Source organism: Cydia pomonella, chromosome 3, assembly GCF_033807575.1.
Source record: "Cydia pomonella isolate Wapato2018A chromosome 3, ilCydPomo1, whole genome shotgun sequence".
NCBI classification, from domain to species: domain Eukaryota; kingdom Metazoa; phylum Arthropoda; class Insecta; order Lepidoptera; family Tortricidae; genus Cydia; species Cydia pomonella.
The window spans coordinates 29,691,086-29,707,844 of NC_084705.1; the positions used below are offsets into that span (position 1 = coordinate 29,691,086).

Sequence of the window (16,759 nt, forward strand, 5' to 3'; positions counted from 1 at the left end):
CGTTTTATCCGAAATGGTCGAGTCTATAAAACGAGAGGCGGCCTTAACCCAGCAGCGAGACACTAAGGTAGGCTAATAAAAATATGTCAAAAACACGTTAACAGCGGACCCTAAGGGGTGCACTACATTTGATTGACAGAGCGTTAGGAATAGGTTTCCATTTCAGCTTCGACAAAAACGCTTTTCGGCCTGATTCGAAGAATGATTAAGACACGTTTAAGATCTTGGAAAGATCTTTAAAAGATCGATAACTAAACGACATGTCAAAATTGACGTTTATTTCGATTTCGCTGTGATCCCAATAAGATCTATCTACGATATGTCTAACGTCAAAGTGACATTGGTTGCCCGAATCGAGCTGATTCTGTCAATTATATGACATACAAACGATATTTAAATGAGAACTTATCGAAACCAGAACTTAGGTCGTTATCGTATGTCATTCTTCGAATCGGGCCGTTTGTATGCCCGGGCCTCTACAGGTCGCAATTCTCAGCCGATTTTCGCAAAATTTTGTTAGCAGGTTCGATGATCATATATATATATATATTTAACATTTATTCAGTTTTAAATTATGTTCAGGAGGTCACAGAATCACTAGTATTAATTGTATTTTATATATAAGTAACTATTATTGTTTGATAAAATGTTACTTAAAATAAATAATTTCAAGCGCCTATGGGCTACAGTAACCGCTTACTATAACGCAGGCTGAACAAATGCGCACCGTGCGCACCGCTGTACGTGCGCACCAATATGGTAAAGAAAAGTAATATTAGAACATAAAATTAATTCACAAAATCCTTATCACACCATAAAGCATTCTCCAAGCAAACAGTTATGTCCTTAATAAAACAACTTTTATGGTAATTCTTTCCATTATCGTAATACAAGCTTTCTTCTACAAGTCGCGTAATTAACTAAAGATGGACAAATTAAAAAATCGCCACCCCGCTTAAATTAATCCAGAAAGCAATAACGTTTTATTTGATCCGTCGCTCGGAACACTCGGAAGTCAGCTCAATGAAAAAATATTAAATACCCATTCAAATACTAAATAAAACTGAACAAAACAAAGTTTGCCAACTTTTCGGGTTTGAAATATCTGCGCTGAACAAACAATTTTTGAGGGTGGATAAATAAGCGAAAAATGTTTTGGAGTCTTTGAAATACTAGGCATTATTGTGAGAAATTTAAATTATAACTTGGCAAGTATTTGAACTGAGACGTACCTCAATTGCGGGTCCAGGCATCTTCCGATTAATAACGTTGAGAGGTCTGTTCATGCCATCTGCCGGAATACAATCGAGTCTCTGACAATCAGTTTCGTTGAAAGGGCAGTCAAAGCAAGCCTTGCTCATGGTCTGATACCATTCTAGATGAAACATGTAGTAGCATATCATCGGCTCCTCTCCTTCTTTGCACTCTCTTTGGCACGGATGAGGCCCATCAATCAACTCACCCGTCGCTTCGTCATATCTAACATGCGCTTTTTGTTCGGATTTCTTTATAACCTTTTTTATCTTTTGCAAATCTTCATCATTTAATTCTTTTACCATATGTTTTGTCGGTTGTCTTAATACACTTTTTGCTATCTTGTTTACGTTTATTGGATTCAGTTCTGGAGATAAAACTAGTTTTGAGGCGCTTTCTGGTTTCATTGCATCAATATTGACTGTTTTAGTGTTAACTGATTCTTGTGATGCAGCCTGCTCTTTTTCTAATGCTTTATTGTCTACACGTTCACTGCTTTGACTTCGTGATTGCCTGACATTATATGTGTTTAAAGTACTTTCTTTCATTTTTGTTTGTTCTATAAATTCTGTGGTAGTGTCAAAATTTTCTGTAGTTTGATCTAGTGTTGTAGTTTCAATATATTCCACAGTTGTCTGGCTGTTGATTACCGGAACGCCTGAAACAAAGAATAGCTAATTAACTTTTATGTCTCAAAATATACAACTCAATTATTTGGTCTTAAAATTTTTGAAGATTTTTCTTATTTTCGCTCTATAAAACAAAGATTTGGAAGTTTTTACAACACTAATACAGTTTTTCAAAGTCTTTTAGATACAGGATGTTACTTTTAAAAGGTTTTAAAGAGGTTTTAAATGGCCTCCTGTGATCCTCCCTACGAAGCAGGAGGTCCAGGGTTCGGATCTTGGTGAGGGCATTTATTTGTGTGTTCATCATTGATATGTGCTGCTGGGCTATGAATGTTTTTTATGTGTTTAAGTATATGTATGTATTTATATATTATATCGTCGTCTGGCACCCACAACAAAAGCCTTATTGAGTTTACTGTGGGACTAGGTCAATTCCTGTAAGATTTTCCTATAATATTCATTTATGGCAGGGGTCTCCAAACCCCGGCCCGCGGACATCCAACGCGACCGCCTACGGTCCGGCCCGCGGGAAGTTGCCAAACAGATCCCAGGCTCCAGGGGTCAGCATCATTGAGAGTGGAACTGCTTCTAACAGCTAGACTTCCCCCGTCCCCGCCTTCCGCCCCCTCTATCTCTTTTAAGTCTTTATGTTGTCGAGTTAATCTCAAAGTTCCATCTATTTGATTAGTCAAATCGGGAAGATTTATTTCACACGTCTTTTCCAGTCAATCTGAATTGCAAAAAATAAAATCACCTGCTTTGTTCCGTTGGGTATCCAAAAAATTCTTCATTTTTTTACTTCCGTGGAAAAATACATTGCTGTGAGTAATTACTCGTACATCCATTCCGGTAAAGAAAAAAATTAACAAACTTCATTAACTTTTCACATAAATTGCAGACGAGTTTACCTTCAGCTAATTAGTCAGTGAATATTGTAACCCAAAGTTAATATTTGAATTATAGAGTAAATATTTATGACTGAAAATTAAAACAATAACCAGTTTATACTATAGTTAGTATCCAACGAATAATACTATTCTATACATACTTCGTTATCGCGGGAGCAACAAAGATTTGACCGTACTAAAAGATTATGACAACTAAACAAAGACTAACAGAAGTGACTCCTATCGAGAAACGTTTATACAAGGTGCCCGAGAGCATTGCGAGACATTTTAACTAAGCATTCCTGGTAATATTTAGAAACTAAAATGTCATATAAAATTTTCTGGATTAGACCTAGTTTAAGAGATAATTAAATGTTTTTCGAAATCATTCTTTCGCCATAAGTCGGTACAAAATACATTTTTTACTGCGGTATTGCTACTTTGAGGTCTAGTCTGGACATACCTATTGACTGACATTGAAAAATAAAAAAAATGTATTCGAGAGGCAAATAAAAAAAAAACTTTTTAGTTAATTTTAGGTTATGTGTTTATCAATAAAAATGACGTTTTATGTACAGGAGGGTTCAAAAAAAGGAGAAAAAAACGATATATATTTTTTTGTCGAATTTCACAAAAAGTCATATAAAATTTTTTGCTTCTGTTGCCATCAGTAATGCACCTTGTATGTACCTATATGAGTTCAAATAAATATATAAATTATCTCTCAGATATTAAGGACCTCTCTCGAGTATAGGCCTCCTTCAACTCCTTCCATGTAACTCTTATTTTGCCTTTTTCCATCCATTGTTGTCCTGCTATTAAATTTAGAACAATATTTCTATCAAATTAAGTAATACTTTTTTTATGATACAGGAGGCAAACGAGCAGACGGATCACCTGATATTAAGCGATTACCGTCGCCCATGGACACCTGCAACACCAGAGGGGTTGTAAGTGCGTTGCCGGCATTTAAGAAAAGAACGTACTCCTTCTTTTCTTGAAGGTTTGAAGGTCGTATCGGTCCGGAAATACCGCAGGCGACAGTTCATTTCACAGTTTAGCTGTGCGAGGCAGAAAGTTTCTGGAGAAACGCACAGTTGAGGACTGCCAACCATCTAAATGAAATTTAGAGTTTTTTATGTCTCATAGATAACCAACTAGCAAAATACTAGAAATATCATCAAGAATTCAAAGTCTACTCGTAAAAAAAATGTGTCCAAAGAAATTACGCGTCCGAATTTAAATACCCTAAAATTAAGAACATAAAAACTGACTATGACGAACACTAAAACCAACCACGTGATGTATAGCTCGTCCGGCGATTTAATAGTAAAGAGCCATAAAAACTTAAAGATAAGCTAATTAGTTATCTATTATTGTAAGCAGAGCGTAAATGATTTCTTATATAGATATAAAAAGCTAACGTAATAATACGTAGTAAGGTTCAATGTCCAATGACATCATTTGAAATTACAAATGTAATTGTAGATATTGGAGGGTAGGGTTGCGACAATCGGGAATTTCCAACTAAACCGCAAAACTAACTGGCGACTAAAAGACCAACCAAGAGTGTAAGAGTTGGCATTATGACCTGACTAGCCAGTTAGTTTTGCAGCTATAGTAAGCCATGACCCATGACTACGTAAGCGTGAATAAAAAGTTTCATGACTCTGATCGACGGTCGTCAGTTTTGTTTGTGAGCAGTGTAGTGATTATGTTTTAGTTTATGTATTATTTTACTCCCTTATTACAGCTTTGACAACCCTATGCAGGGCTTTAATAAAAACTGTGTTTAGGTCTTAATTCACTTCTTCATATTACGACCTATCATGTTTCGGAATAAAAATGCTATTGTAACAAGTTTTATTGCTGTTTACTATATAAACGGTTTATAAATTATACTACCGTGAATAAATTTATGACATGATTCATAACTTTTATGGTTCAAAACTATGCCTTTAATATAATACGTAATTAAATTACGATTATATAATACGCTAAATTGCCAAAAGTATGAGAATCTGTTTTTGTTGACTTGAAAATCCGCATTACTTTAATGATTTAACTAGTTTTTATTAAGACGATTCGTAATGTTTTTTGTCCATTTACTTGTTCGAGGATCACGTGTTTCTCAGAGTCACGGATACTGGTTTTGTAGAGTAAAAATCTGATGAAATATTTTGTTTGTTATACGTACGATTAATTATATTTTAGAATGTTCCTACGCCCTGATTCGAACTCACTCTTTCATCATCCTCCATACTATCAACACCCACTTTTCTACATTGAACCGTTTTGACAAGAACCCTTGTAAACCAGTACCCTTTGGAAGATTATACTTCGCTTCATTATAAATCGAAGTTTTATTCGAGTCATCGACATCCTGACCTGAACGGCGGCTACATATAGTGGCTACACTTTAGATACAAAAACAAAAGGGTTTTCAAACAAAATCGTCACTTTTGACACTGACATATCCGATCTATCGATATAGATATCTAGATCTAATATTTGACGACTTCCAGTTCGAGTGCCATCTTGATGGTTAGCCTCGTGATTAATTTCTTTGTTTTTTGCTCATTAATATTATTTAAAGTGTAATATGGACAGCTTATTATGCAGTAAACTAATATGGTAGTGCAGTGAATGGAGAATTAATCTTGAAACGCGTTTAACCACCATTTTGAAGTCAACGGCCGGTAGCACACGTGCTACTTGTAAATTCCAATAAAATCACCGTACACTGTCTTGTACTAATCGTACAGTTTTAGTCGTATTTAAATCTCCTAATACCTTGATACTGGCGAAATGATCCCACTGGATTGAAACCATAATTTAAAAAGAATGAATATACTAATATTTGACGTATCTTAGGGCTAGTTGCTGCCAACCACATATATGTAGTGGACTGATCAACGTCATCCAGCAGACAACTATGAAACTTCCCATATAATCTAGACACGCGGTAGCGTGTCCAGCCAAGTTCAAAGAAAAAGGAACTGGCAACGCAACCGTGTGTAATATTATAAAATTTAGCGAACGCCTTAACGGTGACATATGTCAGTGTTAAAAGTGACCCTTAAAGTTCGAATCGGGCCGTTAGAATATATATACAGAATATAGGTAACATATTGAAAAAGAAAGAAAAAAAGAGGAAGACCGAGAAAAAATATTTCAACCAAATAAAAGGTTCAGATCGTGTCATACCAGAAGGTTAAGGAGTTGGCACAGGAGCCGACGAGTTGGAGATTGCTCCACCGACAAGAGCACAGCTCTTAAATATGAAGAAGAACATAGGTAACATATCGTAAACCCAGCTTGAAGTCTTCCAATAGTACAACGATGGTCCACAGGTCATCAATACCTTACTAAAACTTACGTCCAGAGAGGTATGAGCACTGTGAATGTCATCTCGCTTTATAAGGTAGGGCACAGGACAGCGGATATTATTCCAGAGAGCCCAACTGGGGAAGTACCTCCACCTTAGGGAAAACAGAATTTGACAGCTCAGACGATGCAGGTGTCAAATAAACATCATCAATTCATAGAAGTTTGACGTTTTAAAAATTACCCGTGCACTGTCCGGGCTATCAAAATGACTGTCAACTTATCTTGGTTTGACTTTATTTGTGCGGGTCAAATCTTTCTAGTTAAATTTGACCCACTTCCTAGTTCCCGATGAAGCTGAAAATATATAATAATTTTAATATTGCTTGCAATATTAATATATAATATTAATTTTACAATATTATGATACTATGCTATGAGTACTAAATATTTATTTAGAACAAAAGAAATGTTAATTAGATTCTATTAAATTGATTTTTTTATTTTGTAGGTAAATCTGTACCTTAGGACCTTATTAAGGCCGCCGGAAGACGCTGGATGTGGGTCGCTTCCAACCGGTACATGTGGAGGTCTAAGGGGGAGGCCTATGTTCAGCAGTGGACGTCTTATGGCTGAGATGATGATGATGATATCTGTAGAACATCGCTAGTTTACTAACCCCCCACCCCCCTAACGGTAAACTATAGCCAGTGCCTGAAGTGTCTGAACGCCGTCTTTATTGGGACGAGGATGGAACCGCGTGCCGGGAACACGCAGATTGCCAGCGATTCAACCTACTTGATACTTCATTATTATGACCAATAATAATAAATACATTTATAAAACAAAAGACAAAACCAAATAAGAAATACAGTTTGAAAACAATACTGGAAGAGATCCCTTATAGGGAAGAGTTCGCTTTTATGCTTCCATTACTGGCAAAAGCTTTTTTTTATTGGGAAAAGGTAAGCATTTGACCACCATCGCACCTGATGGTAAGTGCCGATGCAGTCTAGGATAGAACATGCTTACCTAAAATATGTCTATTCACTCTCGATTTAAAAAGATCCAAGTTACAGTGGACTGGGAATAGATTCGCAGGAAGTGAATTCCACTGTTTAGCCGTTCTCATGATAATGCTGGATGCGTAGCGTTTAGTGCGAAACAGTGGCAGAGTAACGACATAAGTGTGAAACGCAAGTCCGCGTCTAGTCCCACGGTGCGGTTTAAACTAAAAGATAAAGCTCGTACTAAAAATTTTATGTTTGCAAAAAACTTATTTATAAATCATTCCATTCTTATTAAACCTACATACATGTTGTACTTCAAATTATATTTACCAAGTTCTTACAATTAGAATACGAGTTTCGAATGCACTTCGCTTGTGATGTTAACTTGTACATTTAAAATATAAAAAAACTGCCACAAATGAGGCATCCAAGGCTGATTAATTATTACTAATAAAATGTAATGAGGAACAAGCCACTTAAATGCTGACCTTAAGTTGCATGTAATCAAATTGACTTTGAGTATGATGAGACTGTGTATAAAAAGGCAATGAATTATTTACCTCACAAAGCAGAGATACCTTCTCAGAATTCGTTTAATAATAATACTTTATTTATGTTTCGTTTAAAATTAGATATATATTTATCTTAACTTGACTCGAAAATACTTATAGTGTTCTAGGTGATATCGGTGTCGGTTGCTGTATCTGGATCTTGCTCAGCTTGCACTCAACGAGTGCTATGATTTTTAAATCAATCTTGTCCAGTAAAGACTGAATTGGATATCGTTTTTCATTGAATGCCCTCATCATTCACGATTGAAGGATCTGATGTATTCTCTTTAACATTGATATGCCCACGACTTCCGATATTGCTTTGCGATGTCGATATATTATATAAGCAGCTAGGTACACAATGAACCATAAAATTACCTTCATACGTATTTTTAAAATTACGTTAACATTCCAATTTTTCTTTACCCTATTATTTTACGGTGCTCTCACATTGGCTATTATAAAATGTTATACAACATCGTGTGATAGGGACATCATAATAGTATTGATAGTAATTTGTTATATTGTCACGCGATGTCATAAAATACTTTATATCAGCTCATATTGAAGAAAACTTTCAAGTATCAACTCGTCTCAATCCCGGGCCCCACTAGATGAATGGGTCGATTAGATCGACCAACTCCGTGCGATCTTGATTAGTTGTGCGACTCCGCCGATGCGACAATCGCGCGATTGAATTCATCTAACTACAGCTTATTGTGCGGAACTTGGAATTGGTTGCCTTTGAGGAATTTGTGTTCGTATAGGGTAATTAGGAGTGAAATCGTCAAAAGCATTATGGAAATTAGTTAGTTATAGAGTAAAACTATAGGTAGCATTACCCATGATTTACCTCTTCAATCTTATTTTAAGAGAGGGCGTAAAACCGGTGTATTCCCATCTGTGCCCACCCCACGTGACCACCGCCAAACAACAGGCAATTAGGAGGGAATAATAGATCTATACGTCCCGCCGCGCAAATTATAAAAAATGAGTATTTTCAGAATAAATGAGATAAAAAGTAAAAACTCAACCGACGCGACGGCCGTATCTTCCGTCGCAAGTATCACGCCGTGCGTCATATCTTTGTCCACTTCTAATTTTCCTGCTTTACGCGCCCTCTTAAAGGGCAATTATTTTAATTTTTCTACCCTAAAGATGAGCTGTATTATAAATGCCGACTGCCTCAGTTTTTTAAATGATATTTAATAAAAATAAAAAACAAAAACGGACTTTTAAAATTTGTTAGGGTTCCGTACCCAAAGGGTACAAACGGGACCCTATTACTAAGACTCCACTGTCCGTCTGTCTGTCCGTCTGTTACCAGGCTGTACCTGTATATCTCATGAATCGTGATAAGTAGACAGGTGAAATTTTCACATATGATGTATTTCTGTTGTTGCTATAACAAATACTAAAAACAGAATAAAATAAGTAAGTGGGGCTCCCACACAACAAACGTGTTTTTTTGCTGTATGGTACGGAACCCTTCGTGCGCGGGTCCGAGTCGCACTTGGCCGGTTTTTTGTCTAAAACCCAGTGAACGGATCTTGACAAATATCTTTACTAAAAAACACGGCTGTTACCGACAACATTGAAATTCATACGCAAAATCCTGAATAGCCTTCGTATAGTTTTCGTATTTTTACTTTTTAAAAATAACATTAATGACTCTCAAACGTGTTTTTTTTTTGCCTTGTTATTTGGATGTGCCTACGTAAAAAAAGTAACAACAACATTTCAATATTTATTACAAAAGAAGTATTGGTAAATGAAAGCGGGAAACAATTCAAAGGATTGTAACTACTTATTGAAATAAATAACGTATTATTTACGCATGCATGAAACACAATGACTCTATACGCAGTAGCAAGCGTTTATCAGTCCCGAACTCAATGAAAATAAGGATTGGTAGAACAATCCGTCGTAGGCAACCCTAACTTCTCTGATGGTACCCAACTTTGCCCAAATAACATATATTAAACCAATATTTTTACCAAGGAATAGATGTTCATTGCATTCGTAATGAATGCAATGGTTATTATATATTTCATGGTAAAAATAGGTTTCAAGTTTAAAAAAAACCGGATTTGTTTGACATTATTGAAAGTCATAATGTAATGATTGTCAGATTATCATTACCTAGTCATAATTCTGAAACCGTTAACTTCTCAGAATTTTCGTAAGATTATCCTAAATGAGATAGGTTAGGTTAAGTTTGTTTTATGGCCATACTGAAAAGTTGCGCGTTTCTGAGGCACAACAAATTATGACTAACGAAAATGCGGACAAACAATACATTATGACAGAATGCTAATTTAACATACCTTCACTAACCGTCCTCAACTTCGCTTTATCTTTCTTTTATTATAAAAACTAGCCATACGAGTACTAAAATGTATTCCACATCCTAAATGTTAAATACGTACCTGTGAATCCCATGATACAATTAGTGGAATTATGATTTAATGCTAGTTAAGGCGAAGTTATGTACTATAGGCGAAATCAGGGTACGTATTTTTGCCAAACCTTATTTTCAATTAACTGCAACATTGATAACGAGGTTTGGTAAGAAGTTTTATCGAGCTGATTTGTACAGTCGAGTTTATACATTTCTTCACCTTTAATACATTGCCATAAGATGAAAAAATGTATACATATTTATGAACTCGGCTGTATTATATTAATAAAAATGTAACATGTTGTGCTGTTTCCTGGGGGGACGGTGCGTAAACGCATTCGCCCACTCTAAGAACACTAATAAGTGCTATGGCGTACAGTCAACCAATTTGATTCCTAGGCCACTATAGAACCATGCCATAATGACTTCTATGACAGTGCTTATTGAGTGATGCGTGTCAAGTATCTAGTAGTTAAAGCGACAAGGTTCTGTAGTGGCCTAGGAATCAAATTGGTTGACTGTACGTTGTAAAAATAACCTTCAATGTTTCCAGTGCGGTCTAAATTTGTCGGTTTATGCCAAAGATATTGGCGTATGCATGATGTTCTTTGACAAATGGCGTTTAAAAGGTTAACGTAAATTTCTTTACCTACTGACGTTATCGCCTACGTAATACTTCCATTATTTAATTTTTAAATGGATGGACAAAAATGAGCCGTGAATCTTTTATCGGCGACCACATCAGTACCACGTCGAGCCGAATCGATTACATTCGTCAATTAAATAATTAATTGTAAAGGAGTTTAATCTTTTGGTGCAGGCGATTGCCACTTTGTGGTACCAATTCGATTATTCGTCGAATAAGCTTAAATTGTGTGACCATAATGTAATAAGAGGGGGCTAAATTATAAATATAATGTTTAATATTTATACGGTTTAATGAAGGGCAAATATTATGAAAAATTCACATGGAGTTTAGACTATGTTTTGAAGGGTAGACTCCACCCATAACTTTACACGGTTAAAGATGGCTCGATTAAAAATAAATCACAACAACATGCCTATTTTTCATTATTTTTTATTTATATATCGTTACCCTGTATAGGTATACCATAGCAGTATAATTTTAGTATATAATAGCGAGTGCTATGGCCAAGGGATCTGTAGCCCTAGTGTAAATTTAATCGACAGCGTGACGTGACGAACGCTTTTGCGTCGAGTTGCGTTTAAGTTGAGTCTCATTTTGTATGGAATTTTGAGTTTCCAAAACGTCCCGATTGGCGCGCTGTTTCTAAATACTATACAAAATGAAACTTAACGCAAACGCGTACGTCACGTCACACTATCGAATAAATTTAAAGTAAAAGTATAATTTTACGTAAGTACGTATGATTGACATTACACTTTACGGGCGATAGCATTTGTAACCTCAAATATACAAAGAAGGGAAGCTTACAAATTATAAACACAGTGGCGTAGCTAGGCGTGGGAAAAGTGGCCCCTCGCCCACAGCCTCACACTTAACTTAAGGGGGCCCCAGGAGCCAGCCTTTTTTATCACATTGGAAAACACGTTGAAAAAAAGGGCGTTGCAGATGCCACTTCGCCTAGATTTGTTTACGCTACGCCACTGCAAAAACAAACGTGTAAAGGTTTTAATTTTTAATGCCACATACATAGTAACTCCATCTATTGGACAAAATATCAGGCTGACTGGCACTCTCCCTGGTATAGTACAAACCAGTCTTGAAACTGGACGGAGGGATGTTTGCACTTGTACTCGCAGATGCTGTGGTATGTTTGGTAGTCGTTGGCGCAAAAATCGTAGGTCTTTGCGCAGCCGCACGGCCCACGGTCCTGGGCGACCGCTAGCCCTAATAGAACCACTGAAACACAAGCAAGCTACGTTATCAATACTCCGGATCTCGAAAATAACTAATTAACTAACTAATTTGTAACACTAAGTGACCTAAAAAGGGTCTACGAAACAATAACACGCCTTTTGTCTTGTGCTGTTTCCTGTCAATTATCGGTTTGGCACAAATAATTACCTTAAATTCGCCTTTAATATGTAACTTCGCCTTAACTAGCAATAAATCATAATTTAATTTAAAAATCTAACCTGTCTATATATCCAGAGGCCGTGAGTTCAAGTCTCACCCAAAGCAGTTATTTTTCCACTTTTAAATTTATTCTATTCATAATTTCACTATAAATTGTATCGTGGAATTCATAGGCATAAGTATTCAACATATAGGATTTTAAATGAGCTTTCGTATAATTTTCGTACGTACTCAATAAAAAAATTATAAGGCAAAGTCAGGAACGGTGGCAAAGAATATTTTTATTATTTTTCTTTAAACTATTTTTATGCAACAATAATAATTATTTGCTATTCCATGAAATAATAAGGTGTAAGTCCATTATTGTGAATTCAATGGCTATAATCTTTTTCTTGGTAATTACTTAGGCGAAGTTGAGCATCAACACGGTAAAGGTTGGTTAATGAACGGTATATACAGTCAAGTACAAAAATATGTATCGAAAGAATCGTCTCATAAATATGGTAAGTACTACGCTCTTATTACACTGGAATAAGATGCTATGGGACATATTTTTGAGTAAGATGTGTACACCCATATTTTACACTTGACTGTACATATTTTTTCCAACTCTATTTATTCTATTACTCTAATTTCTAAGTTGCCGAGGTTTTCCCGAGGGTCTACAGTATGAAGTTACTCCATACAAACGTAGTATTTTCCTCTCTGGATGTCAACATTATAGTAGACATCTTTAACTAGCTATGCCACTTTGTTTGACTTTTTTCAATTTTTAAATCATTATAACAGCTTAAAAATGCATGTATATGGAATTTGCTTTTCGCTCCTAACTTATATAATAATAATAAAAAAGTAAAAGTATAAAAATATTTTCCATAATCGGAATCCAGAGAAGAAAACGAGAACTACATTGGTGTGGAGAAGCGGTTGTCTACTATCTTCTTAATAAAACTTACATTGCAGCATTGACTTAAACGAAGTAATATACAAGGTGCCCGCGAGGGTACGGTAAAAAATTAATCACATGTTCTTGAGGTCATAAGACGGAAAAAATCTTATACAAATTTAAGTCAAGACCGCCAAAAAAAAATTTTTTTTTTTCGTTTTTATTTTTGCTTGTATGTTTTTATACATAAAAAGTACATGTTCCGGGAAAATTTATGGATTAATATGAATTGGTAAATTTTTTTCGTAAACTAGTCTATTCAAAGTGTTCCTTGTCACTAATATCTGTCAATAAGGACGTCTAGACTAGGTTCCGTAATGGCGACATCACCATCAAAAAGGTGTTATGCACGGCAACGAAATAAAAAACCGTTTTTTTTTTTTATTTTGTATTAACTCTGAAACTAGGCGAATTAAAAAAAGTACTTATATATGAAATTTTTTGTCTCTAAATACGATCCCGGAATATACTGTTAAAATCTTTCCGTATCCTCGCGGGCACCGTGTATTTGGGTAAACACTAAACACCCCTATCATGGAACAGGCACCGGTAATGGGATTATATAGACAAATCCTGTAAAACAAGTCATCAGTTTTTAATCGCTGGCAACATTTTACCATAAACAAGAGCCAAAGAGCTGCTTAAGTTTAATTTTTCATTGACATTTGCTATTTTGAAAATGAATGGCGCCATACATTCCATGACTGGAGCAAAAAACCACAGTTTTAATTGGTTAATAATATTGAAACCAATTGCAGTGGCTTCCATTAAATACACAGAAAACATAAATGACGAATTGGATATTCAACGTTTAAAGCGTAAAGCGGTAGAAATTTTACGGGTGTCGGTGAAATATCAAAAACACTCCAAATTTTCTTTTAAATGTTCCATGATTGTTGTCGTTAACATAGGTCAATGTTTACTTACTGAAACACAGCGCAACTATAGTCTTCATATTCGGTTCGAGTTCTGCCACAGAAATGAACAAACACACGCTTTTTAATAGCTATATAATATGTGACTAATGTGTATGTACACTCGAGCACATTGTCACATATTACAAAAATAGTAAAAAAATAAAATATGTTGTACGTAAAACGCGGTTTTCCTACTTGTTACACTGATATTTACTATAAGAATATACATAAGGGATATATATAGAGGATTACTATAACTAGCTTAAATCTAAAATAGGCCCTTGAGGCATTGTACCAAGGATGGTGGCGGCATTTCCTCGTTGTATCGCAATACTGAATAATACTGATACATTGTGCGAGGAAGCTGACAGCTCTTCGGTCACCAGGCCGCGTAGCCAACGTGCAAATCGCTTACGCTCCGTAGCGATCGAAACGCAACTGTCACTGTCGCACTAATATGAAAGAGTGATAGAGAGACACAGAGCTATTCGTTGTCGAAGCGATAGCAATTGTCACCTTGGCTAGGCCGGCTGTTACGTCAAATAGACGCTTCGCTTAGAAAAAACTTGTGCGCACTGGGACCCCATGGACCTAGAGTTTAAACTAGTTAATACTAAATAGTTTTAACTAGTAAAAACCCGTTTACCCCGTGGTGTCACGGAAAACTCGTTTTAAATAGGAAGGAGTACCTAGATTTATAAGCGTGTGTCTAAATTCATCCAAAACCATACAGCTTTTTTTAGCGTGATTAAACAAGATACATCAAAATATCTAAACGCATAAACTTTCACATTATATAAGTGCCTAATATTAGCACAAGGATATGAAATAAATCAAACGGCCACAATTTTATGTTTTAATCCATTTTAAATGTCCCGTAAGGCATTTATAATACTCACAATCTCTCTCCTTAAGGCTAAGCAGGTTGACTGGTAGAGAATGCCTAGTGGCATTAAGTCCGCCTTTTGTACTGTAGGTTTTTTTTTTACTTTTGTGCAATAAAGATTAAATAAATTAATTAATACTTTGTAAATATGGAATTTATTTTTTTCTTGGGAAAGGATTTAAAGAGATGATTTCAACTACAGAATATGAAACTGGAGTTTGCAAAGAGAAGAGATAAAACCCCTTTTTCCTTTCCCATACTCTGAAAGTGGCTCGTTGTTTACCTATCTATGAAACAGGCTGAAAGTGATTCGATTCTACCCTAGAGTATTTTACTTTCCAAGTCATATTTTTTACAATTTTTACAATTCTGTTACCATTCTGACATTTAAGTCCTGAATTCCTAATCCATAAATAATTACCTCTTTAATGTTATTGTAATTAATTAGTCTTTAATGAGTAATATTTTTAATGAGTTATATTTATATCTGCAGCTTACTGTACACTACTTTTCATTACCTTCCAGAGCAACAGCATTTACAATCTGCATCCTGAGGGATGAATACAACGAGGATGCAGTGGTGAGACTCCTGCAGAGCCTCCTGAAGTATAGCATGATGGTGGAATATGCCAGAGTACTGTAAATTCTGTTTCTATTACAAATGTAAGATTCATATTCTTAGAGTCACCCCACACTTGTGTCTCTGGAGTGTCGACGTCTAGTCAACTCTATGACTGTTTCTTGACGCAACTGTGCAGTGACGCCATTTTCCATAGCGCTGACTAGACGCCTACGCTCAAAAGATGCTAGTGTGTGGCCTTAAAACTTCTTTATTGGCTAGGCTAAAGACTAAAGTGATGATTAGGGGCCATACTTTACATGCCATTTTACAATACTACAAATTTAGATAACTTATTTTACTTTCTTAATATTCAAAATTGGAAAACAAATTGGCTTGAGTGAAAGCACTCAAATATGTCGTCAGAAACGAGTGCTTTCATTCTTTAATTAACAATCTACTATTGACTCAAATAGAACCCTTAAGACGTAAGGGTGTCGTTTGATATAGATCTTTTTTGAATTTCAAATTTAAAGTTAATTTTTTTTTTCTCGGTACATTAAGGTGGGTGTTAATGGTAATTGATTATTTTTTGACTTTGAGATGCAATTAATTGACTTTTAATTGAATTATAAACGCTTTTTTTATTATATACAATGCGTATCGTAATTATGATTCCGGTTAATTAACACCTTGATTAAGATGTTACGTTTACCCACGTGAGAAAAAATATAATTGAAAAACTTAGTTATTCGTATAAATCAGAGACTAATAAACAGAATAGACTGTCAACTTTCGTCATTGTTGTAGTATGGTGCAATTTTTTTGTTTTGTGACGTATTTCAACAGGCAGCTAAGTAAAGTTAAAATACGTATTTAAATATTTCGGGTAGCTTAAAAATAGAAATGGATACTCAAATTTAAAGGGTTGGCATCCAAATCGGAGCCTTACAATATTTCAATATGAGCTATATTTTAATATCGTCCCAGATTATGTAATAGTTCTTACGAACAGATACTTATCACTCAAATAAAACGCAAATACCTACCGTTTTAATACCTACACGAAAATACAATGGAGTGACCTTCAACGCGCCGCTCCCCGGACGCTCGGGTTGCCGACGCTTGGAAATGATTTTACAAATAAGTACCTACTTTAACGATATATTCTATATAAGATACCTAGATACCTACCTACTTAAGTAGGTACAAATATAAGTTTTAATTGTCAAACTAGTATAAGAACTTGCCATTTGGTGTATAAAAGGATAGCGTAAAATTTCTATGAGCTAATTTGTTGTAAAAAATATTACATCTTTAAAGAAATTCA

The 16,759-nt window shown here is 35.4% G+C and overlaps 1 protein-coding gene and 1 long non-coding RNA gene across 3 annotated transcripts in view; both read right to left on the reverse strand.

Annotated features, from left to right (window-relative positions):
- LOC133516507 (uncharacterized) overlaps positions 1 to 16,759 on the reverse strand; it is a 219,751-nt gene that overhangs the window by 101,838 nt on the left and 101,154 nt on the right. For both annotated transcript variants that reach the window (XM_061849493.1, XM_061849492.1), the window contains exon 3: positions 1,233 to 1,912. In XM_061849493.1, coding sequence (XP_061705477.1) covers positions 1,233 to 1,912 — 680 coding nt within the window. The remainder of the gene's footprint in view (positions 1 to 1,232; positions 1,913 to 16,759) is intronic.
- Positions 11,708 to 14,962, reverse strand: LOC133516509 (uncharacterized). The gene is made up of 2 exons (XR_009799241.1): positions 13,995 to 14,962; positions 11,708 to 11,944 (listed from the first exon to the last, which is right to left on the reverse strand). It is a non-coding gene; the product is annotated as an uncharacterized LOC133516509 (long non-coding RNA).